The 26,816-nt window shown below is 47.3% G+C and overlaps 1 protein-coding gene across 1 annotated transcript in view; it reads left to right on the top strand.

The window, feature by feature from the left end:
* AK3 (adenylate kinase 3) overlaps positions 1 to 26,816 on the top strand; it is a 51,097-nt gene that overhangs the window by 3,925 nt on the left and 20,356 nt on the right. The window contains exons 2-3 of the mRNA XM_063913977.1: positions 23,986 to 24,102; positions 26,199 to 26,371. Of these exons, the coding sequence (XP_063770047.1) occupies positions 23,986 to 24,102; positions 26,199 to 26,371 (290 nt within the window). The remainder of the gene's footprint in view (positions 1 to 23,985; positions 24,103 to 26,198; positions 26,372 to 26,816) is intronic.

Below are 26,816 nucleotides of genomic sequence, written 5' to 3'. Positions count from 1 at the left end.
GCAGAGCACGTTATTCACATTGCGCCAGGCAGAGCACGTTATACACATTGCGCCAGGCAGAGCACGTTATTCACATTGCGCCAGGCAGAGCACGTTATTCACATTGCGCCAGGCAGAGCACGTTATACACATTGCGCCAGGCAGAGCACGTTATTCACATTGCGCCAGGTAGAGCACTTAACAATTATATGATTAAAAAACAGGACAACATTATTAAATAATACATTTTCTATATGTAATGGCTTTATGGTGCCGCTATAATAGAGCCCCAGACTGGATTTAGACACTACAAAAGTGTTGTGGGGGAGGGAGGGTGACAATGCTGCTGGGCTGTTATCATATCGGAAGTATGCATTCAGGATCCTGGCTGTCGGGATCCCAGCAGCCGTAATACCGATGCCGGAATCCTGACAGCAGCCACAATACCAACGCTGGCATCCAGAGGTGATCAGGATCCTGGCAACGATATAGCGACAGTCAGGATCCTGAAGGGAAGTATGCACTGCCGCCACTGGTTTAGCGCGCGGATGGGAAGGGGGGGGGTTAGGATATGGTGTTGGGGAGGGTTAGGCTGCAGAGGGGGGGGGGGTATAAGTGTTAGGCACTAAGGGGGTGGGTTAGGTTTAGGCTGCGGGAAACGGAGGGTTAGGGGTGGGAGGTTAGGGTACCCTCTGCACTCGTCACTCTTGTCGGCTTTGCTGCGATCGGGATGCTGGTGTCGGTATACTAAATGCCAACATCCTGACGACGACTTCGGACACTTGGTACAACCACTGGATTTGAGTCATGCTGCCTGTAATTTATGTGCTGACTGATCAACTTCAGTGACACTCACTGTGCTGGCTGTCTTTACAGTAACCAGCGGCAACAAGCAGTAACCAACAGCAACCAGCAGTAACCAACAAAGGCAGCCAGAACAGTGAGTCTCACTGAAGTTGATCAGTCAGCACATAAATTACAGGCAGCATGACTCGAATCCAGTGGTTGTATCAAGGGTCCTGTATGCTGCACAGCCCAGCAGCACTGTCACCCTCTCGCCTCACCCCCACTCCATACCACAAAAATGTTGCGTTTAACACCTATTTGCAGGCGCCATGCAGCCCCCATCTCCGCCATCCCACCGATATGAGCAGCCCCCCAGCCGCCACGCAAGTCCAGCTCACCCCTCCGCACAGCAAGCACAGTCCCCGGTCACCGGCGTTCAACATCCCCGCAGCACAGTGTGTAGCGCGCCGCAGAGCCGTCCTCACTGTCTGTCCGGCTCCGTGAAGCTCCAGCGGGTGATCGGCGGGGGGGGGGGGCGTCCTCACTCTGTCCGGCTCCGTGAAGCTCCAGCGGGTGATCGGGGGGGGGTGTGAATGTGTGTGCGCGGTGTAGGGGGCGGGGCCTTCTGGGTGCATGCGGATAGAGAGATGCGGCGGCGATTGGACGAGGAGGCGCGGCGGTGATTGGATGGGTAGACAGAGTCTCCTATTGGTGCAGTGATACACAGCGCGTCCTATGGGACCCGCTCATTTTTTAAAACCGGGTACGTCTCTTCCTGTAGCGCGTAAAAACGCGCTATAGCGCGTATTTTGCGATCACTGCAATTGTGCTAGTGTAAGCACAAAATCAGTGGTTCCCCTTTAAGAAAGGGGGATTACCAGCTAAACAATATAAGAAAAGAACACTCTGCGCTATTTAAGAACCTTCCAGACTCCAAATAAAGTGAATTCACATGTATACATAAAAACACCTTTTTATTCCGGATTAGATTAATCACATAAATCTCTAATTAGTAGATGGAACCACATAAAATTCTTAATCTAATAAAAAAGCTATCATATGCATATATAAATTTAACAACTCTAATTAATTCTTATTTTCAAAAGCCGGCTTTCTATATGCACCTAAAATAAAATATGGATCAGCTCTCATGCGTATATAATAACCACAATATGTGCAATAGGGAATATACTTATTAATTGATGTGCAAATCAGTATTCTCAGATTGTCCACGAACTGCTTGTAGAGAGATGGAATGATCAGATGTAGAAATCACCGCTTGTTGTTACAAAGTCTCAAGAAGGCCCGCAAGCCGGCTTCTGCATGGATTTATTACAGGGTCTGGAACTCTTACTTCACATGGTGTGCTGCTAAGAATTATGATGCCTATTTGTTCAGTACTTCTAGGTTTTTTTCTTTTCTGCAACAAGGCTTAGATTTAGGCCTTCGTCTGCCCTCCCTCAAGGTTCATATATTTGCCTTGACGGTGTGGTTTCAGAGGAAAATTGCGTCTATTCCTGACATTCATACTTTCACTCAGGGCGTTTTACGGATTCAGCCTCCAAATGTCCCTCCTGTAGTTTCATGGGATCTGTTTGTTGTCTTAAATGCCCTACAAGAGTCTCCATTTGAACCTGTTGAGTCTGTGGATTTTAAATGTCTTACACTTAAGGTTGTGTTTTTACTGGCTATTGCCTCTGCTAGGAGGGTGTCAGACTTGGGCGCTTTGTCCTGTCCTGTCCACCCTTTCTGATTTTTCACCGTGACCGGGCAGTTCTTAGTACTCACCCTGGTTATCTACCTAAGGTGGTATCATCTTTTCATCTTAACCAAGAGATTGTGGTTCTGGCCTTTATCTCTTCTGGCTTGTCCTCCAAAGAGCGGTCTTTGGATGTGGTACAGGCTCTTCGTATTTGCGTAGAGAGGACTGCCTCCCTCAGGAGGTCAGATACCCTCTTTGTACTCTTTTTTTGGTTTTCACAAACGTGGTTGGCCTGCGAATAAGCAGACCTTGGCCAGATAGATTAGAATGGTGATTGCACAAGCTTATGCGCAGGCTGGTCTCCCAGCTCCTGCTGCTATCAAAGCCCATTCTACTCTGTCTGTTGGACCTTCTTGGGCGGCTCACCGTGGCGGGTCCACTGAACAATTGTGCAAGGCGGCTACGTGGTCCTCAGTGAATACGTTCATCAGGTTCTATGCCTTTGATTCTTCCGCCAGGATGCTTCCTTTGGACGCCGGGTTCTTGTGCCCGCTACAGTGCGTCTCCTCCCATGAGGAACTGCTTTAGGACATCCCCGATGTTATTCCCTGTGGAATACAAGTGTACCCCGCTGCAGAAAGGGAGATTTATGGTAGACTTACCATGGTTAAATCTCTTTCTGCGAGGTACACTGGATTCCACAGGGTGCCCACCTGACGCACTTGGCTTCTTATGGCATTAGCCGCTAGTCCCTTCTCCTGTCATGAGAATGTGGTTCTATGTGACTAACATCTACCGTCTCTGTCTTACCTGCTACTGCATTGTACTGGTTAACAAAACTGAGCTCCAATGCCTGGAGGCGGGGTTATAGAGGAGGCGGTGCAATGCATCCTGGGAACAGTCAAAGCTTTATCCTGTTGCTGCCTCGGATCAAGATCCAACTCTACACCCCAATGTTATTCCCTGTGGAATCCAGTGAACCTCGCAGAAAGAAATATTTAACCATGGTAAGTCTACCATATATCTCCCTTTTCTTCTGTGTGATGTGTGTATATGCATGTTTGTATATTCTCGCCGCCTTCTAATATTTCTACATTTTTGCTGAATGAAAATTCAAGTGAAAAACAAAAAACGTTTATTCGAATCCTCTCTAGCTGCCATGGAGATCCGGTCAAGATGCCGGCGGTCGTGATCATGGCAGTAAAAAAGCCGCTACGTTTCGGAATGCCGGCTGCAGCATCGCAACAAGGTACATAACATTGGCATCGGAATCCCAACCGCCTATCGGAGAAGCAAGCCATGGGGGGAAGGGGGCTTAGGTTTACGTTGCGGAGGGTGGGTGAGGTAGCATGGAAGGGGGTTAGGGTTAGGCTGCAGGGAGGGGGGGGGGTAGGTTTAGGATGCGGAAAGGGAGTGTTATGGTTAGGGAGCCATAGGGGGGAAGGTAAGCATGCTTACCTTCCTACTGTCGGGATTCCACAGTCGGTATTCTGAATTCTAAATGCCGGCTGTCGGGATGAATGCCGCATTTAGAACCCAACCCCTGCCATGACCCTCCGTATCTGCTGATTCCTAAAATACATGCCTGCAACTTATTATGTTTTGCCGTATCCTGAAGAATACAAAACTTTTACAACTGTCATTTGCTCTAATCTGAAATGGTCATCTCCTACCCTTCAAGGTCCAACAAATGGTTGGAGGCCATTGTTGGCGAGTGTCCTGCTATCTCAGGAAACCAGTGAGAGCATTGCTGATTCAACTAGTTGTGAGGAAGTAGGGTTTACATAACTTCTATTGGAGACTGCAGTTTTTCTTTAAGGAGACTCATTAACTGGCTCTTTGGGGCTGATGCAGTGTTAGGTGCAAATTTGCACCTTGGCAAAACCATGTTCAGAATCTGATTGGTAAGCTGAAGCTTAGTCAGACTGGCAGTCGGAACCCGGAAGCCAGGTCCAGGAAGTCTACATCCGATGATGAAGGTTCTGGGCCCAGCATGTGCAGGCCAATCATGCTGCCGCTAAGGGGGAGCTACAGATGGAGCCACGCTAATCGTGTCTCAGTCTGTGCCGTGGGTGCCCCTATTACAGCGACTGGGACACGCGTGTGTTTGAGACGCGCACGTGCCCCATTCATTGCAATGGGAGCGTCTCTGTGCACTCCCGTAGTGTGGCTAGGCGCCGGATCAGATAAGCGCGGCTCCATCTGTACGAGCAGTATTGCAGAATGGGTGGCACTCGTTATACCTGCTGTCGGGATCCCAGCGCTCAGCACACCGGCACAGTAATCCAGATTGCCGGTATGTCGACAACTTTTCTCCCTCTTGGGGTGTCCACGACACAGCTGGAGGGAGAATACGTGCGCCACAGTGCCCGCAAGGGGCTCTTTTGCGCTCACCCCCGCTGCTGGGATTTCATAGTACACCCTTGCAGAACGGGCCTTGTGCATGCACAGACCCCAAACCATCGGGTTTGCATACAAATCTGAATCAGGCCATGTGGTTTTACATTGTAGTTTGTTTATTGTTATGTAATAATGTACTTTTATAGTGTAATAATTTATCTGCAGAGGTGACAGGAGATCTTGTGGAAGCTTGAACATGAACTCCATCAAAGGTTATTAGTATAACCTCTTACAGCTATGACCTACATTTATGTGAATGTCACATTCTTTCCAGTGCCCGCAACCATTCTGCCATAAAGTCTCATTAGCTTGGCTCTATAACAAGAAGAAAGTGAGGAAGAAGATAATGTTACCATTCTTCTTCATCTGTGAATTCCTTAGCATTCCCTTCCACCATTGTGTGTGTTTATTTTTTTTTTTGTGTTCTTGTTGATGTTTTTTGTGTGGTGTGGGAGTTATATTATATAATAGTGTTTTTCAACCACTGTGCATTGGCACACTAGTGTGCCCTGAGCAGTCTCCAGGTGTGCCGCCATGGAAGCACAGCCAGGCCATTCAGTGTTTTGCCGCTACTGAAGCCCTGGAACGATCAATACTGGTGGGTTTAGTGGTTGCAGAGCCAGTTCTAATTTTGGGCCCGGGCAGTGTTGAGCTCTTCTGGCTTTCTCAGATGTGGCTCAGGCGTTACCTATGGAGAAGCTGCGACATGACATCCTAGGACACGCAACTACACCATGCATCACCATTATATTTGAGTGTGCCTTGGCAATATTTAATCTTGTTCAGTGTGCCGCGTGTTGTAAAAGGTTGAAAATGTCTGTTATAATATATTTATTCTACTGTGGTATGGTCATCTTACCTGTGTGAATTTTTAAATGTCATGTGTCTTTAAGGAGATTGCAGAGATACAACTATGTTAAATTCATTTGACTGTTAAGTTTCTGAACAAATGTTCTAAACTCCTAAAACTACACCACTAGTGTGTGTGTGTGTGTGTGTGTGTTGTTTTTTTTTTTTTTAAATCAATTTGCTGTATTCCTAGTCACTTCTAGATGTCTATGCTATGTCTGAGATTTTTATATTTTATATAAAAGCTTCCGCATATTTGGTCTAGTGTGACATATTGGATTAGAAATAGTATATACAGGGCTACATTTCCAATATGTGTGTTCAAGACCTGCTGACACCCCTTTCATGTAGTTCATTTTTGAAACACACAGCAAGGTTAAAATATTATGCGGAAAACTAGAACTGTGGGAAAACAAAAAACAAAACTAAAGGTCCATACACACGTGAGATTCGGGCTAAGTGACAATTTTGACTATCTTTTACACAAGATAGTCAAAATTGACTTGCCTGCACAGTCTGCTGTGTACACATGGTGCAATATGCACTAACTTTCCTTATGATTTTGACTATATAGTCAAAATTGTAAGGAAAGTTAAGTGCATATTGCACCGTGCACACACCTTAAGTTAATGCTGGAGAGCAGTGTGAAGTAAAATAAATAATCATTGGCTGATTACGAGCTATATACCATATTACACCTTTGCTGTTAAGCCTTGTAATGACCTCTAGATGACTTTACTGCCTTGTGTATAGATTACTCGCAGGCATGTGACTCGCAAGCATAAGACCATACCCCATTCATTGCACACGCTGGTGAAAGGGACAGTTTAACAGTGCAGTTTTCATACCATAACCTTTAGATGCATCATAGTTTATAACGTCATTGTGTCAGTAGCATTTCTATATGGTCTTCTGTTATTTCTTGCTGTTGCCTCTGACCTTTCTTTTCGGTTTCAGTTTCACAGTTCTGCTAGTCTTTTGTTCTCCGTATTGCCAGAAATTCTGTTTTAGTTTTCAGGGTTTACCTTGTGCCCCTTAATTAATGTCCGTTTATCCCAAACCGATAAAAATAAGCTATTTTACAGCCACTACTCCATAATTTGTGGAAACGTTTTCCAAATGTAAGCAGCAACCCGCTCTCAAGCCCTGATGCTGTTGATATAGAGTATACAGTAATTGGCAGGCAAAGGTTTTAAAGAAAATTAAAAAATAATGCACTTGCATTACTACACATCCAAGCAAGTGGTGGAACTACACACACCAGCAAACCCTGCCTTGTGGTGGGGAAAGGTTTTAAGGTAAAGGATGCATGCTTGTGTCCACTCTCAACTGCATTACTACATATCCCAGCAGTTTGGGGAACTACACATGCCATCAAGCCTCAGTTTATACTGCTTTTGAAAACAAACTTGACTGTCACCGGCCTTGCGAGGTGCCGAGCCGCTTCCCCGTTGCAGGACCACCATCCTGAGGGGTTGTTGTTCAGCGGGGCACTGCGCCTTGGCTGTCACAATCGCAGCACGCCGCACACCCCTAACATTGCCTGACAGTGACGTCTGTGGTGAGTACAAAGTGCGGCTGGGCGCGGCGTACGGGACCCTCCTGGGGGGTCCCGCTAGTGTCCCCCATGTGGACTGGCTGACAATCGCTTGCGCTAGAACTTGTTACGTTTTTGAGCAAACGTGAGACATTGCCAGTATAAATAATCACTATAGCTCCGATGCCATTGGAGGGGGCGGAGCTACATCAGAGCGGGACCAACGGTGTTTTGGCGTCTTCCTCTGCTTAATGCAGCCACAGACAGCGCGCACACACAGTTCTTCCTGCCTTACAAGCCACGCTGGAAAACTGGTACAGGGTGCAGCAAAGGGGGAAAGCCGCTATCTGGGTCTTCTACAGGACAGACATTATTAGTGTTTACTGTGTTATACAGTAGTTAGCTGTCAGCCTCACTGGGGCTGTACAGCTCGGGGTGTGCTGGTGTCCTTCTCTGTGTGTCTCCTCTCACATACAGTAGGGTAGGCTTGAGATATTACGGTCTGTGTGTATGTGTATGTTATTGTGCTTACTGTGAAACATGGGTAAACACAAGCTGTGCAGTGTATGTCACACCAGATTCTCTCCAGTATCATCTGATTCTGTCTCTTGTGAACAATGCGGCGAATTTTCACAAATCAGTGAAGGGGCTGGAGGAGACGGTCCAGAGCCCGCATGGCTAGGGTCTCTGAAAACTATGATGTCTGATATGTCATCCCAGCTCACTACTAATGTTCAAAAAACTCAGCTACTACAACAAGCTGTTGCAGATTTAGCTGCTAGGGCAGATGTTACACAGCCCCCCTTCTCTAATGCAGTACCACAAAAGCGTGGTTTGCCTGCTCTACTATCTGACACAGATGAGGATATACAGGAGGATGGGGAGGACTTGGACCCCATTAGTGGGGTACTGATTCTGCTCAGGGTATTGAACCCCTAATTCTGGCTATACGGGATATGTTAAATCTCCCTCTAGGGGACGCTGCGTCACAGCAGTCGTTTTTCTTTACACAAAACAAGCCTAATGTTACTTTCCCTGATTCTGCAGAGTTGGGTGACCTATTCAAGTTGGCCTGGAAAAATCCAGACAAAAAATTCTAAGTGTCCAAAAAGTTTTTGCGCACTTTCCCATTTGTTCCTGAAAGTAGGACATTTTGTGAGGAACCCTGGGGGTTGATGTATCAGTTTCTTGACTGTCCAAAAAGGCGGTGATGCCTGCCCCAGGCTCCTTTACTATAAAGGATCCTGGGGATAGGAAAATAGAGGCTACACTCAAGTCTATTTACATGGCAGCAGGTATATCACAACGGCCGGTTATTGCGGGTTGCTGGATGACCCATGCCATTCATTCATGGGCCACTCAAATTCATGAGGGCCTCTCCGGGGCTATGCCCCTGGTCACTATGGTGACCCTCCTAAAGCACATTCAGGACACTACATGCGTCCTCTGTGATTCCCTCAAGGAGATGGGGAACATTAATGCTAGGGCCTCTGCCATGGCAGTGTTGTAGTTGCATCAGTGGATAGCTGACGTGGAATCCAAACACAGTGTGGAATCCCTCCCATTTTCAGGGGAATGGCTCTTTGGGGTTGAATTAGATATGTGGATTTCCAAAGTTACGGCTGGGAAATCTATGTTTCTCCCCTCTGGGGCCCCACCGGTGAGACACTCCTATCCGGGGTCGTCTGTACAGTCCTTTCGGTCTCTCAGATTTCGATCTAAGGCCAATGGTGCCTCCAATGCGACTAGAGGCACCAGAGGTAAGTCCAGAAAGCCTGCAAGCACCAGCTCTCAGGAACAGGCCACCAGTTCTGCTTCCAATAAGGTCTCAGCATGACTGTGCCCACCCACCCCGAGGGGATCTCGAGGTGGGAGCTCGACTGCGTCACTTCAACAGCATCTGGGAGGCTTCCTGCCAAGGATACCTTGGTCAGGGATCTCGTTTCTCAAGGCTACAAGCTGGAGTACGACAGTGCTCCTCCCCAACGATTTTTCAAATCAAGCTTACCAGCTTTGGAAAATATGCATGTTATGTCGCAACAGGCCATCCTAAAGTTGGTCCAGTCCCACATCATTGTTCCGGTACCAATACCACAACGAGGCAAGGGTTATTACTCCAACCTGTTTGTGGTTCCGAAACCGAACTGTATGGTAAGACCCATTTTGAATCTAAAGTCCTTGAATTCTTACCTCAAGGTGTTCAAGTTCAAAATGGAATCCTTGCAAGCAGTGATTGCGGGCCTGGAAAAACAGGAATTCATGGTTTCCTTGGATATCAAGGACGCCTACCTCCATATTCCAATTTGGCCACCTCATCAGGCGTACCTGAGGTTTGCCTTGCTGGACGATCACTACCAATTCCACCCTTCGGCCTGTCCACAGCTCCGAGGGTGTTTACAAAGGTGATGGCGGAGATGATGTTCCAGCTCCGGGTCCAGGGAGTCAATATTGTCCCACTTGGAGCCGACTCAGAGGCTCCTGTTCCTGGGGATGTTGCTGGATGCTGTGGCCCAGAAGGTGTTCCTACCAGAGGGCAAGGTGAGAACACTTCAGGAGATGATCCACATGGTGCTCCGACCTACTCGAGTGTCCATCCATCTTTGCATAAGATTGTGGGGAGGCGATCCAAAATGGGAGGTCCCATGCCAGGACTTTTCAGCTGGATCTCCTGAGCAAATGGTCCGGATCACATCTTCAGATGCACTGGATGATAAGGCTGTCGCCTCAGGCCAGGTTTTCCCTCCTGTGGTTGTTGCAATCCTCCAATCTCCTGGAAGGCCCGAGTTTCTGGATTCGGGATTGGATCCTCCTCACAACAGATGCGAGTCTGAAAGGATGGGGAGCTGTCACCCAAGGGGTGCAGTTCCAGGGCAGGTGGTCAGCCCACAAAGCCCTCCTTCTGATCAACATTCTGGAACTTCGGGCGATCTACAATGCTCTGCTTCAGGCCTCTCCTCTGCTCAAGGATCACGCGATCCAAGTGCAGTCTGACAACACCACAGCAGTGGCATACATCAATTGACAAAGAGGAACAAAAAGCAGAGCATGCATGCGAGAGGTGTCAAGAATAATCCTCTGGGCGGAAAGAAATGCATGAGCAATGTCGGCAATCTTCATTCCGGGTGTGGACAACTGGGAAACGGACTTCCTAAGTCGTCACAATCTCCACCCAGGGGAGTGGGGTCTCCACCATCAGGTGTTCCACCAGATCATCCACCGGTGGGGCTGGCCGCAGATAGACATGATGGCTTCTCGTCTCAACAAGCAGCTTCACTGGTATTGCTCACGACCCAGGGACCCTCAGGCGAGGGCATTGGATGCATTGACGTCGCCTTGGCCTTACCGGCTGGTCTACCTGTTTCCTCCGATTCCGTTGCCCTCAAGGGTGTTCAATCGCATCCAACATCAGGGAGTCCAGGCAATTCTGATTGCCCCGGATTGGCCTTGGAGGGCGTGGTACGCGGATTTTCTGGACATGTCCGTCGAAGACCCCTGGCCTCTACCCCTCAGATCTTCTTCAACAAGAATAGAAAGCGCTGACCACAATAAAGCGAATTTTAAGTAAAATTTAATGATATCAATTCACATAAAACCATCTGAAATTTATCAATACATATATTCCTCCAAAAGATACAAATTGATTTTCTCAAATAGACATCTGAGCAATAAAAGTAGCCCTACTGCTTAATCAACCACATGTGCACAGTGGATACACTTTTAGTGAATAGACACGCTCTATTGAAACAATTGTGTCTATCCAGTCATATACATTACTCCACAGTGGTAAAACACTTATCACTCCTTAAATGGCCTCCTAGAATAAATGTTAAAGGTTCACTGATAATTCAAAGTCCCAGACATATCTGAAGCAAAAGTGGTCACAATAAACCTAGTTAGTGGACCATCACTGTTTTAATCCTCCCGCTGGAACAGTTTCAGTGTGATAACATTAATATCAATGTCCCTTGGAAAACACGCTAAAGTGATTTGATCAAACACACACTGCCGCTGTTAAGATCTCCTGTCCGAGAGATCTCATTCAGTTTTAGAAGAAGTTCTAACGGGCGTCCCCGTTTAATGACTGAATGACATAAGCAGTTGAATTCCTAATACACAGCGTGCTGTACCATTGGGGTTAATGTAAGCCGTAGTGAAGCCGTATCCACGGCTATTCTCACCCGTCTAGTCCACAGCTGCACTTCACACCAGACACCCGTCTCCGTCCGTGTAGCGTTTAGCTGCTACACTTGCGCTGGGGATCTTTTGCGGCTCACTTTCCTCTGTCCGGGCCGCAAATACCGCTGGTGTTTGATGCGGCTTCCCGGGGCTGCTTACCGCCGGCAATTGGGCTGGCGTCTGTGCGCTGTTATCCCAGGTTTAGACAGGTGTGCTGCTGGCATAGGAGGCTCAAAGGCTACTTGTAACGCTGATGTCCACACAATAGAGTGCCCCTATTGTGTGGACATCAGCGTTACAAGTAGCCTTTGAGCCTCCTATGCCAGCAGCACACCTGTCTAAACCTGGGATAACAGCGCACAGACGCCAGCCCAATAGCCGGTGGTAACCAGCCCCTGGAAGCCGCATCAAACACCAGCGGTATTTGCGGCCCGGACAGAGGGAAGTGAGCCGCAAAAGATCCCCAGCGCAAGTGTAGCAGCTAAACGCTACACAGACGGAGACGGGTGTCTGGTGTGAAGTGCAGCTGTGGACTAGACAGGTGAGAATAGCCGTGGATACGGCTTCACTACGGCTTACATTAACCCCAATGGTACAGCACGCTGTGTATTAGGAATTCAACTGCTTATGTCATTCAGTCATTAAACGGGGACGCCCGTTAGAACTTCTTCTAAAACTGAATGAGATCTCTCGGACAGGAGATCTTAACAGCGGCAGTGTGTGTTTGATCAAATCACTTTAGCGTGTTTTCCAAGGGACATTGATATTAATGTTATCACACTGAAACTGTTCCAGCGGGAGGATTAAAACAGTGATGGTCCACTAACGAGGTTTATTGTGACCACTTTTCCTTCAGATATGTCTGGGACTTTGAATTATCAGTGAACCTTTAACATTTATTCTAGGAGGCCATTTAAGGAGTGATAAGTGTTTTACCACTGTGGAGTAACGTGTATGACTGGATAGGCACAATTGTTTCAATAGAGCGTGTCTATTCATTAAAAGTGTATCCACTGTGCACAGGTGGTTGATTAAGCAGTAGGGCTACTTTTATTGCTTAGATGTCTATTTGAGAAAATCAATTTGTATCTTTTGGAGGAATATACCGTATTTTTCCGACCATAAGACGCACTTTTTCTCCCCAAAAATGTGGGGGGAAAAGTATGTGCGTCTTATGGAGCGAATAAGACGTGTCTGCGGGTAGCGGCGGCGGCCGGCGGGTAGCGGCGGCTCCTGGATGCTGCTGCTGCGCCGTCATCAGCAGAGCGCAGAGTGGCCACATCTCAGCAGCAGAGCCGGCGTCATGTGACTCCCCCGATCCCCCCCACCTCCTCCCTCCTCAGGAGACGCATGGAACCACTGGTACTGTCAGTACTGTCAGCTCTGATGTGTGTGTGTGTGTGTGTGTGTGTGTGTGTGTGTGTGTGTGTGTGTGTCTGTGTTTGCTGGCTCTGACAGAAGGCTGCACTGTATTCTTGAGTCTGAGAAATCACACAGAAATATCTCTTAGAGGTCAGTGAAAACTAGGGAGGCAGTGCAAGGATGATAAAGCAGAAAAGGCTAGCATATAAAATTCCTTTTAAACTAGAGGTAGTAAAATATGCTAAGGAGCATGGAAACAGAGCAGCAGAGAGACATTTTGGGCCTCCTCCAATTGAAAAAATGATTAGAGAGTGGAGGAAACAGGAGGATCAGCTGCAAAAAACAGATAAAAGTAAGCACACTTTCCGTGGGCATGCTGCAAAGTGACCACAGTTGGAGGTGGACATGAAAGAATGGATCATACGTCACCGGAATAATGGCTTCTCTGTGTCGACCAAAAATGATAATATTTGAAGCGAAACGCATTTCTATAGAGAAAGGCATTCAGGATTTTAAAGGATCACCATCATGGTGCTACAGATTAATGAGGCGATGTGGTCTTGCTATGCGGTACCAAAACTAGAATTGCGCAAAAAATGCCAAAAGAATATGAATCTAAAATTCTGTCCTTTCATAAATTTGTTATTGATGCTAGGAAGAAAAATGGCTTTGAAATTAGCCAGATTGGGAATATGGCTGAAGTCCCGCTAACCTTTGATGTGCCATCTAATAGGACTGTAGATCTGAAGGGTGCCAAAACCATCACTGTGAAAACTTCAGGGCATGAGAAGACCCATTACACAACTGTGTTGTCCTGCTGTGCCGATGGCACCAAATTGCCACCCATGTTGATTTTCAAGAGGTAAACATTTCCAAAAGAAGTGATTCCGCGAGGAGTTGTTGTACATGTACATGACAAAGGATGGATGGATGAAAATGGAATGAGAATATGGGTTGAAAAGGTGTGGTCCAAACGTCCTGGAGGACTTCTGAAAAAACCTGCCTTATTAGTGCTTGACCAATTTAGAGCACATATTAGTGAACCAACAAAAAAGTGCTTCAGAGAAGTGAAGACTCATCTAGCTGTAATTCCCGGAGGTCTTACCAGCCAGTTACAACCTCTTGATGTTTCCATCAACAAGCCATTTAAGGTCTTAATGAGAGAAGAGTGGAACAAATGGATGGCTGCTGGTAATCATGTTCTGACACCTACTGGACGAATGAAGAGGCCCACCATCACTCAAGTTTGTGAATGGGTGAAAAGATCATGGGACTCAGTGAAGGAGGAGATCGTTGTACATTCATTCAAAAAATGTGGCATTAGCAATGCCTTAGATGGAAGTGAAGATGGTATCTTATATGAAGACAGCGAAGAAAGTGATGTCAGTGATTGTGAGCAAATGAGCTTCTTAATTTCTGACTCTAGCGATGATGAGTTCTTGGGGTTTCCAGAAAACTAGAGTACTCAAAGTCTCAAACCTTTAAGTCTCTCCATTTGTTAATGACAGTGATAATAGTTCTTAATGCCACTGTTGAGTGCTGTTCACTTTACATGGTTCAAATGCTATTCTGTTATAGTTTATTAAATATTTTATTACACTATTTGGTTCAGAATATTTTTTTTTCCAGTTTTCCTACTCTAAAAACTAGGTGCGTCTTATGGTCAGGTGCGTCTTATGGTCCGAAAAATACGTATTGATAAATTTCAGATGGTTTTATGTGAATTGATATCATTACATTTTACTTACAATTCGCTTTATTGTGGACAGCACTTTCTATTTTTGTTTTTAGTTTGCTAATTATATTGGGATTCAACAACCCATATTGAAAGCAGCAGTCCATAATTAAGGAGAGGAGATACTTCATTACGAGTTTGGGAATTGGATTAACTGACACGCATATCAGCTTAGCGCTTTCTTATTTTTTTAGGTTTGTATTCTTCAACAAGGACCATTCATCTACCCGGACTTACGGTGACTTCGTTTGATGGCATGGATGTTGAGCGGAACATCCTAGCTTACAAGGGCTTTTCCAAAAAGGTTATTGCTACCATGGTTCAGGCCAGGAAACCTGTGACGTCAAAACACTATCATCATATCTTGAGAAGTTATGTCTCTTGGTGCGAGGAACGCACGTATCCGCCTGCGGAGTTCCACTTTGGATGTTTCTTTTGTTTCCTGCAGGCTGCTGTGGATAAAGGCTTATGTCGGGGTTCCATTAAGGTCCAGATTTCAGCTCTCTCCATTGTCTTCCAGAAAAAATTGACAGTGTTGCCAGAAGTTCAGACCTTCTTGCAAGGGGTACTTCACATACAACCTCCTTTTGTGCCGCCTACAGCACCATGGGATTTGAATGTGGTGTTGGAATTTCTACAGTCCTCCTGGTTTGAGCCTCTGATGACTGTAGAAGACAAGTACCTCACGTGGAAGACTGTGATGTTACTGGCCCTGGCTTCTGCTCGATATGTCTTAGAATTGGGGGCCTTATCGTATAAAAGTCCGTACTTGGGGTGGTCATTCTGAGTTGATGGCTAGCTGCCGTTGTTCGCAGCGCAGTGATGAGGCAAAAAAAATCGGCATTTCTGCGCATGCATATGGTGCGCACGCGCGACGCTTTTCACTCGCACTGCTGATCGTTGAGTGATTGACAGGAAGTGGGTGTTTCTGGGTGGTAACTAACCGTTTTCGGGGAGTGTGTGAAAAAACGCAGGCGTGCCAGATAAAAACGCAGGAGTGGCTTGGGAAACGGGGGAGTGGCTGGCCAAACGCAGGGTGCGTTTGTGACGTCAATACAGGTACTAAATAGTCTGAAGTGATCACAAGGTAGGAGTAGGTCTGTAGCTACTCTGAAACTGCACAAATTTTTTTTGTAGCAGCGCTGCGATCCTTTCGTTCGCACTTCTGCTAAGGTAAGATACACTCCCAGAGGGCGGTGGCTTAGCGTTTGCACTGCTGCTTAAAGCAGGTAGCGAGCGAACAACTCAGAATGAGGGCCTTGGTCTTTTTACAAGGACGGAGCGGAGCTCCGGACTACACGGCAGTTCCTGCCGAAGGTTGTCTCCGCGTTTCACCTAAATTAACCTATTGTGGTTCCGTCCAGTTCTGATACTTCTGCTCCTCATGCGTGCCTTGAAAATCTATGTCAAGCGAACAGCTCAGATCAGAAAGACAAATTCCTTGTTCGTGCTCTATGATGTGTAGAAAAAAGGTTGTCCTGCTTTGAAGCAGTCCATTGCTCGTTGGATTAGGTTTACTATCCAACAGGCCTGTGTGTCGGCAGCCTTACCTGTTCCTAAGTCTCTGAAGGCCTAAGGTCTACTCTGCACGATCAGTGGGCTCTTCCTTTGCGGCTAGCCCGTGGAGTTTCGGCCTTGCAACTCTTCCGAGCTGCTACCTGGTCCGGGAAGAACATCTTTGTGACGTTCTACAAATTTGATATCCTGGCCAAAGACGATACACAGTTTGGCAGGCGGTGCTGCAGCAGTCTTCGAACGTTCCAGCCCGTTCTGGAAGCTTTAGGACGTCCCCATCGTACTAAGTCTCCCCAATAACCCTTATGGATGCTAGAGAAAATAGGATTTTAATTACCTACTGGTAATCCTTTTCTCATAGTCCATAAGGGATATTGTGCGCCTGCCTCAGTGCGTTTACTTTTCTGCAGGTTCTCTGTTATGTGGTTACCTGTTCAGCTGTTGCTGTTACCAGCCGTTGCTGCTGGTTATATGTTCGTGGTGTTCTGGTATTAAATCTCACCACTCTTTGTTCTTATGTTCTTCTTTCATATATGTCTTTTCTCCTTCGGGCACTGTTTTACCTATAACTGCCTGTGGGAGGGGGCATAGAAGGGACGAGCCAGCACACCCAGTGAAGAAATTTTAAAGTGCACTGGCTCCTTTGGACCCCGTCTATACCAATCGTACTAAGTCTCCCCAATATACCTTATGGACTACGTTTTCTTCGTAAAGTGACAGGGAACGCCAATTAGTCCACCGTATCCCCTCGCATGGCTCGCTTCGCTCAGCCATGCTTCAGACAAGGTGCCCCAATTGTAGTCCACATGGAAAAAGGTCAAAAAATGAAAAACAAACAAACACAAAACCTCATGTCGACCTAGTGATCATGTTTACCAAACATGGTCGACCCAATGTATGTCGACCTAACTCATGTCGACCTAATGACCGCCATCCAGCACCGGCACAGTCTTAGAGTGGGAGGAAGTAATCAGTTGTTAGAAGAGGAAATATGAGTGGGAATGTGGAGGGAAAAGAGGTCCTGGATGTAGGTGTAGGGCATGGTGGAAAGAGGAGGAAGAAGTAGTTTGTTTTGAAAGATGAGTACATATCTAGTGGGGAGAGGCAGGAGTCTGGGAGGTCCGCAAGAGGAGACTGCACAGTAGTTTAGAGATAAACACGGAGTGGATGTGGGCCTTCGCTGAGTCAAGGGGGATACAGGCTATGATCCTGCAGATAATTTGAAGGGGATGCAATCAATTTGCCCGCTATCGGGATCCCGGTGGTCAGGAAACCAATGGCGAAATGTCGACAGCCTGAATCCCGACGCGCAGGGACTATTCTCGTGGGTGTCCACGACACCCATAGAGATAATAGAACCTGTAGCGAGCCACCGAGCCTGCAGCGTGGCGAGGGCAGCGAGCCCGCAAGGGAGCTTGTACCGCTCGCCGCGCAATTGGCAGGTTGGGATGCGCTGTCGGGATCTTGACAGCCGGCATCCCGCCCGCCGGTAAATAGTATGTATTCCTTTTGAAAGTCTGGATTTGGGGTATGAAGGAGAGGATAGAGTAAGGGCTGAAACACACACACCGGCTTTTGCCGGCTTTTTCCCGAGCCGGTATTGTAATGAACAGTGCAAAGGGTAGGGTCCTTTCACAATGCACGGTCTTTTGCCCGGCTGCCGGGTTGCAGCCGGAAATATCCACTGGAAGGTCCGGCTGCCGGGCCGGGCCCGGGCCGTTTTTTAAGGCAGTGAACAGTGTGTGTGTGTGTGTGTGTGTGTGAATGGGAGCTTTCACACACAACGTTTTTTTCTCTAACGTCCTAGTGGATGCTGGGGACTCCGTAAGGACCATGGGGAATAGCGGGCTCCGCAGGAGACTGGGCACTCTAAAGAAAGATTTAGTACTATCTGGTGTGCACTGGCTCCTCCCTCTATGCCCCTCCTCCAGACCTCAGTTAGAATCTGTGCCCGGACAGAGCTGGGTACTTTTAGTGAGCTCTCCTGAGCTTGCTAATAAGAAAGAATTTTAGTTAGGTTTTTTTTATTTTCAGAGAGCTTCTGCTGGCAACAGACTCTCTGCTACGTGGGACTGAGGGGAGAGAAGCAAACCTACTAACTGCGGCTAGGTTGCGCTTCTTAGGCTACTGCACACCATTAGCTCCAGAGGGATCGAACGCAGGACCTGACCTTGTCGTCCGTTCCCGGAGCCGCGCCGCCGTCCCCCTCGCAGAGCCAGAAGACAGAAGCCGGCAGAAGCGGAGAAGACATCGAAATCGGCGGCAGAAGACTTCTGTCTTCACATGAGGTAGCGCACAGCACTGCAGCTGTGCGCCGTTGCGCCCACACTAACCCACACACTCCGGTCACTGTAGGGTGCAGGGCGCATGGGGGGGGCGCCCTGGGCAGCAATCGATACCTCCTGGCGAAAACTGCATATAGACAGTGGGACACTGTTATATGTATGAGCCCCCGCCATTTATTTTACAGAAAATCGCGGGACAGAAGCCCGCTGCTGAGGGGGCGGGGCCTTCGTCCTCAGCACTCACCAGCGCCATTTTCCTGCCACAGCTCCGCTGAGAGGAAGCTCCCCAGGCTCTCCCCTGCAGAATCACGGTAGAAGGGTTTAAAAAGAGAGGGGGGGCACATAAATTTAGGCGCATTAATCATAATACAGCAGCTACTGGGTAAACACTAAAGTACTGGGGTGTGTGCTGGCATACTCTCTCTCTGTCTCTCCAAAAGGCCTTGTGGGGGTCCTGTCCTCATTTAGAGCTTCCCCTGTGTGTGTGGTGTGTCGGTACGCGTGTGTCGACATGTTTGACGAAGAGGGTTATGTGGAGGCAGAGCAAGTGCAGTTGACTGACGTGTCGCCGCCGACGGTGCCGACACCTGATTGGATGGATATGTGGAAGGTGTTAAATGATAATGTAAACTCCTTACATAACAGGTTGGATAAAGCCGATACCTCGGGCCAGTCAGGGTCTCAACCCATGCCTGATCCTACAGCGCAGAGGCCCTCAGGGTCTCAAAAGCGTCCACTATCCAAAATGGTTGACACAGATGTCGACACGGATTCTGACTCCAGTGTCGTCGACGATGATGCAAAATTGCAACCGAAAATGACAAAAGCTATACGCTACATGATTATAGCGATGAAGGATGTTTTACACATATCTGAGGTAAACCCTGTCCTTGACAAGAGGGTTTATATGTATGGGGAGAAAAAGCAAGAGGTGACTTTTCCCTCTTCACATGAGTTAAATGAGTTATGTGAAAGAGCGTGGGATTCCCCAGATAAGAAAGTCCTGATTTCCAAGAGGTTACTTATGGCGTACCCTTTCCCGCCAGAGGACAGGGTGCGCTGGGAATCCTCCCCTAGGGTAGATAAAGCTCTCACACGCTTATCTAAGAAGCTGGCCCTGCCGTCGCAGGATACGGCCACCCTAAAGGATCCTGCAGATAGAAAGCAGGAAAGTATCCTGAAATCTGTTTATACACATTCAGGGACTCTACTGAGGCCGGCAATTGCGTCGGCGTGGATGTGTAGTGCTGTAGCAGCGTGGACAGATAATCTGTCTGAGGAAATGGATACCTTGGACAGGGATACCATTATGCTGACCCTGGGGCATATAAAAGACACTGTCCTATATATGAGGGATGCCCAGAGGGACATTTGCCTACTGGGCTCTAGAATTAATGCAATGTCAATTTCTGCCAGGAGGGTCCTGTGGACTCGGCAGTGGACAGGTGATGCCGACTCCAAAAAACACATGGAGGTGTTACCTTACAAGGGTGAGGAATTGTTTGGGGACGGTCTCTCGGACCTGGTTTCCACAGCTACTGCTGGGAAGTCAAACTTTTTGCCATATATTCCCTCACAACCTAAGAAAGCACCGTATTACCAAATGCAGTCCTTTCGCGCACAAAGAAGCAAGAAGGTCAGAGGTGCTTCCTTTCTTGCTAGAGGCAGGGGGAGAAAAAAAAAGCTGCACCTTACAGCTAGTTCCCAGGAACAGAAGTCCTCCCCGGCTTCCACTAAATCCACCGCATGACGCTGGGGCTCCACGGGTGGAGCCAGGAGCGGTGGGGGCGCGTCTCCGACATTTCAGCCATTAGTGGGTTCGCTCACAGGTGGATCCCTGGGCTATACAGATTGTGTCTCAGGGATACAAGCTGGAATTCGAGGTGATGCCCCCTCAACGTTACCTAAAATCGGCCCTGCCAGCTTCCCCCATAGAAAGGGAAGTAGTGGTAGCGGCAATTCACAAGCTATTTCTCCAGCAGGTGGTGGTAAAGGTTCCCCTTCTTCAACAGGGAAAGGGATACTATTCCACAATGTTTGTGGTACCGAAACCGGACGGTTCGGTCAGACCTATATTAAATTTAAAGTCCCTGAACGTTTATCTGAAAAGATTCAAGTTCAAAATGGAATCGCTCAGAGCGGTCATTGCAAGCCTCGAAGAGGGGGATTTTATGGTGTCTCTGGACATCAAGGATGCTTACTTGCATGTCCCCATTTATCCGCCTCATCAGGAGTACCTCAGATTTGTGGTACAGGACTGTCATTACCAATTCCAGACGTTGCCGTTTGGGCTCTCCACGGCACCGAGAATATTTACCAAGGAAATGGCAGAAATGATGGTTATCCTGAGAAAGCAAGGAGTCACAGTTATCCCATACTTGGATGATCTCCTCATAAAGGCGAGGTCAAGGGAGCAGTTGCAGATCAGCGTAGCACACTCTCAGGAAGTGTTGCAACAGCATGGCTGGATTCTGAATATCCCAAAGTCGCAGCTGATTCCTACGACGCGTCTGCCCTTTCCGGGCATGATTCTGGACACAGACCAGAAGAAGGTGTTTCTCCCGACGGAGAAGGCTCAAGAGCTTGCGACTCTAGTCAGAGACCTCTTAAAACCGAAACAGGTGTCTGTGCATCACTGCACGCGAGTCCTGGGAAAGATGGTGGCATCGTACGAAGCCATTCCCTTCGGCAGGTTCCATGCGAGGATCTTTCAATGGGATCTGTTGGACAAATGGTCCGGATCGCATCTTCAGATGCAGCGGCTGATCACCGTGTCCCCCAGGGCCAGGGTGTCTCTTCTGTGGTGGCTACAGAGTGCTCACCTTCTCGAGGGCCGCTGGTTCGGCATACAGGACTGGGTCCTGGTGACCACGGATGCGAGCCTCCGAGGGTGGGGGGCAGTCACTCAGGGAAGAAACTTCCAAGGGTTGTTATCAAGTCAGGAGGCTTGTCTGCACATAAATACCCTGGAACTAAGGGCCATATTCAACGCCCTGAGTCAAGCGGAGCCCCTGCTTCGCAACCAACCGGTGCTGATTCAGTCAGACAACATCACCGCGGTGGCTCATGTAAACCGCCAAGGCGGCACAAGAAGCAGAGTCGCGATGGCGGAAACCACCAGGATTCTTCGGTGGGCGGAGAATCACGTGCAAGCACTGTCAGCAGTGTTTATTCCGGGGGTGGACAACTGGGAAGCAGACTTCCTCAGCAGGCATGACCTTCACCCTGGAGAGTGGGGACTTCATCACGAAGTCTTCATTCAGATTACGAATCGATGGGAACTACCACAGGTAAACATGATGCCGTCCCGTCTCAACAAAAAGCTACAACGGTATTGCGCCAGGTCAAGAGACCCTCAGGCGATAGCTGTGGACGCCCTGGTAACACCGTGGGTGTTCCAGTCGGTCTATGTGTTTCCTCCTCTTCCTCTCATACCCAAGGTGCTGAGAATCGTAAGAAGAAGAGGAGTGAGAACAATACTCATTGTTCCGGTTTGGCCAAGAAGGCATTGGTACCCAGAACTGCAAGAAATGCTCACAGAGGACCCATGGCCTCTGCCTCTCAGACAGGACCTGTTGCAACAGGGGCCCTGCCTGTTCCAAGACTTACCGCGGCTGCGTTTGACGGCATGGCGGTTGAACGCCGGATCCTAGCGGAAAAAGGCATTCCGGAGGAAGTTATTCCTACGCTGATAAAGGCTAGGAAGGACGTGACAGCAAAGCATTATCACCGCATATGGCGAAAATATGTTGCTTGGTGTGAGGCCAGGAAGGCCCCTACAGAGGAATTCCAACTGGGCAGATTTCTGCACTTTCTACAGTCTGGAGTGACTATGGGCTTGAAGTTGGGATCCATAAAGGTCCAGATTTCGGCCCTATCCATTTTCTTTCAAAAGGAACTGGCGTCTCTTCCTAAAGTTCAGACGTTTGTTAAGGGAGTACTGCATATTCAGCCCCCTTTTGTGCCACCAGTGGCACCTTGGGATCTCAACGTGGTGTTGGGTTTCCTAAAATCCCACTGGTTTGAACCACTTAAGACCGTGGAGCTAAAGTATCTCACATGGAAGGTGGTCATGCTGTTGGCCTTAGCTTCGGCTAGGCGTGTGTCAGAATTGGCGGCTTTGTCATGTAAAAGCCCCTATCTGGTTTTTCATATGGACAGGGCAGAATTGCGGACTCATCCCCAATTTCTGCCAAAGGTGGTGTCATCTTTTCATTTGAACCAACCTATTGTGGTGCCTGCGGCTACTCGTGACTTGGAGGATTCCAGGTTACTAGATGTAGTCAGGGCTTTGAAGATTTATGTAGCCAGAACGGCTGGAGTCAGGAAAACTGACTCGCTGTTTATCCTATATGCCCCCAACAAGTTGGGGGCTCCTGCTTCAAAGCAAACCATTGCCCGCTGGATCTGTAACACGATTCAGCAGGCTCATTCTGCGGCTGGATTGCCGCATCCAAAATCGGTGAAAGCCCATTCCACAAGGAAGGTGGGCTCTTCTTGGGCGGCTGCCCGAGGGGTCTCGGCTTTACAGCTTTGCCGAGCTGCTACTTGGTCGGGTTCAAACACATTTGCAAAATTCTACAAGTTTGATACCCTGACTAAGGAAGACCTTGAGTTTGCCCATTCGGTGCTGCAGAGTCATCCGCACTCTCCCGCCCGTTTGGGAGCTTTGGTATAATCCCCATGGTCCTTACGGAGTCCCCAGCATCCACTAGGACGTTAGAGAAAATAAGATTTTACTTACCGGTAAATCTATTTCTCATAGTCCGTAGTGGATGCTGGGCGCCTGTCCCTAGTGCGGACTTTCTGCAATACGTGTACATAGTTATTGCTTAATAATGGGTTATGTTATGTTGGCCTCCATTGTTGATGCCCTGTTGTTGTTCATGCTGTTGACTGGATAAGTGTATCACAAGTTATACGGTGTGATTGGTGTGGCTGGTATGAGTCTTACCCGGGATTCCAAAATCCTTTCCTTATAATGTCTGCTCTTCCGGGCACAGTTTCCTTAACTGAGGTCTGGAGGAGGGGCATAGAGGGAGGAGCCAGTGCACACCAGATAGTACTAAATCTTTCTTTAGAGTGCCCAGTCTCCTGCGGAGCCCGCTATTCCCCATGGTCCTTACGGAGTCCCCAGCATCCACTGCGGACTATGAGAAATAGATTTACCGGTAAGTAAAATCTTATTTTTCCCAAGCCGTGTCTGCTGCTGCGCATGCGCACAGCATCACACACGGCTCAAAGCCGTTGTGTGTGAAAGACTCTGCTGGATGGCAAAAAGCTGGACGAAGTTTGTCTGGCTTTTGCCATCCGGGGAAAGCCGGCGCGTGTGTTACAGGACTTAGGAATAATTCAAACGGCAGAATTTCTTTTGCCCTTAAGTGTAAGTGGTCTAACCTTTTGTAAATATCACACAACTGAAACTGAAAACCATTTGTCAGAAATGTCTGTATTTTACTCTGAAACATATGTCAGATATACTAAGCTTCTTGAACCTTAGCTAGTGTGTTTCTTTATTTCTTTTAGAATGGGGACATGGAATGCTAGTCTAGTACTTACTGTTTTGATACTGCAATTCAATATGTGATAAACATCCTGCGTTTATGCATTATGTGAATTAAAAAAAAAAATTGACCTAAAATTCTCCATGATTCCACAGAAATTGGTGTTGTTGCAAAGTCTTACATAGACCAAGGTCAGCTAGTTCCAGATGATGTGATTACCCGACTTATCCTACAAGAGCTAAACAACATGGGAGAACACTGGCTGCTAGATGGTGAGCTAATTTCTACAAGGTGTGGGCTGTGTAAAGTGTATTTTGTGGATCTAAGGAGGTCAAAGAGAGAAAACATAATTATGGGACACATGCTTTGTCCACCCATAACCCCTGTGTCATGATCCCTTCTACTTGTGTCCTAATCTCTCCTCCATTGCCCATGCTTGACATATCGACATTGATCATGTCAACACTATGTAATATCAACATGATTAGAATGTCAACAAAACATCCCTGGTGATTTAACTGTAATTTAGCTTGGGATTAATTGTCAATTGTCTTTTGCTCCCATCCAACCAACCAGATCTGGCAGATAATTGTATAGTGTATGCCCAGCATTACACTGTCCCCTAAACCACCTCCTTGTTCTAAACTCTAACCCTTCCATAGCATAGCCTAACCCTCCCCTAGTGCCTAACCCAGTGCTGCCTGTCCATGCAGAATAGCAGCAATTCACATGTCAACATTTCACATGTCTACGTAAAAACTGTTGACATGGGGCGAATTCAACCGTGCAAATTCAATTTAAATACCGTCAAAGGCAGCCCGATTCGCACCCCTTTCACTCAAAAGTGCTCACAACCCTATGGGGTAGCAAACATTTTCAAGCAAGATGCTGTCGCCGTAAAGTGCTGCAAACGGAGTTCCCGCCTATGAATGTTGAGATATACATCCCTCTGTAGCATGTTGTGTATAGGGTAAGCTCTTGGATGTTTATTAAAATAGGAGAGGTGGTTTAATCAGTGGCAATATATGCGAGTAATATGTGGTTTAATGGGTTTCCTCACAGAATGTGGCATGTTGTGCAGCAAATCCACAGTGGATTAATCTCCTAGTACAGTGGTTCTGTAGTACCCCCTACCCTCCACATGTCATGTTTTGTGGTTTTCTTTAATTATGCACAGTTGAAATAAATGACATTTCTCATTGCCATCTAGCTTAGTTTCTTTCTTGACAGTAGACCTAAAACTGGATATTAAACCAAACATTGTATTTAGGGTGGCCAATTCTGGGACTGGCGGGATTTAGGCCTTAAATTGGCTGGGATTTTGGGTTTAGAAAGCCCACTTGTTTTTTCAATGCAAAGCAGTATTGAGTGTCCTCCGGAGGCTCAGACGCTGCCCAGCTCCGTCTTCCCGGCTCCCCCTTCCCCCGGATGTGCGCACTACGCAGCGTGACGTGAAGTAAGAGATCACGCTGCGCAGTCTGACGCCAGCCGCCCGCACTGCCCGAACCCGCATCTCGACGCCTGCAGAAAGTAAATCTGCCCACACTCCCAGAGGACGGTGAGTAGTTCTGTGGGCTGGGCGGGTCCGGGAGGGGTGGGGGGGCACTAAAGATTTTAATTTTAAAATCTTCAACCCTATGTCGAGAATCCCGGGATTAATCATTTTTCAGTCCCCGATACCCGGGATTGAAAAAAAAGGCCCGAGGTTGACCTCCCTAATTATATTGATATAAATTACTTTATAAATACGTATTTATTGCAGACAGTAATGGTTTGTTTGAATAGATGTACCTAACTTGGTATAAATTATCGAATTACTTTTCAGTCTATAAACCAATTTTTGACCGGATCTCGAAGATATAAAACGCATTGATTATAAGGTGTGTATTTTCACATTTGTGGAACGTAAAACATCTACTTGAGACCCAAGTAGGAGGCACACATGCCTTTCTTAAAATGAGCAAAAAGGATACATGTTCTATAAACCCTTAAATTGTGAACACATGCAGATGTTATTATTGGCTACTATTGACCTATTGGATAGGACCACAGATACACAAACTGTCCTCAGGACCCCAAACAGTTCATGTTTTCTAGGTCTCCTCACAGAATCACAAATGAATTATTAGCTTCATCTGTGGATGTTTTAGAATGTGCCTGTGCACCTGCTAGGTGATCTGCAAAACGTGAACTGTGTGGGGTCCTGAGGACAGAGTTTGAAAACTACTGAATTAGACCAAATTATTTTAGGTCCACAAATGTGTTGGTGGTGTGTATTCTTTTTTTTTCCAGAGGGATCTGGGAGGTGGGATACTAATAGATTAAATACTAAAGTGGAGAATGCGGTTACTTTGTTTTATTTTCTTAGGTTTTCCGAGAACTGTACCACAAGCACAAGAGCTTGATAAGGCTTTTCAGATAAACACGGTCATTGACTTGAATGTGCCATTCCAGACCATTAAGGATCGTCTTACTGCACGATGGATCCATCCAGGCAGTGGCAGAGTATATAACACAGATTTTAATCCACCCAAAGTCACAGTAAGGACACTGTTGTTGTTTTTTTCTTTTTCTTTTTTTTTTTGCATGGGGAATATTTGGCATCCATGTGATAACTATACATTTATTGTAGTTAGTAATTTCTTGTAATGGCCTCTAAATGCCAACATTTTAGCTTTTCAGATACGGACAATGACAGTAATGTACAGTGTTAACCTTACTTTTTAATGCAGTTCAAAGAAAATTAATGGATTAACTACTCACTTCTTTACAGTCAGCTGAAGTTTGCCATTTCCCAAGTATCTGATCAGTTGGCTGAATCATCCATTTTATATGGTCAATCTGGGAGACTTGGAAGATTTATCAAAGCTTGGAGATAAGCGAAGGTTCCATCCAAACTGCTTCCAAATGACAGCTGGGAGCTGATTTCTCTCTCTCTCTCTCTCTCTCTCTCTCTCTCTCTCTCTCTCTCTCTCTCTCTCTCTCT

Source organism: Pseudophryne corroboree, chromosome 1 (assembly GCF_028390025.1).
Source record: "Pseudophryne corroboree isolate aPseCor3 chromosome 1, aPseCor3.hap2, whole genome shotgun sequence".
NCBI lineage: Eukaryota > Metazoa > Chordata > Amphibia > Anura > Myobatrachidae > Pseudophryne > Pseudophryne corroboree.
This window is presented reverse-complemented; position numbering and strand designations above follow the sequence as displayed.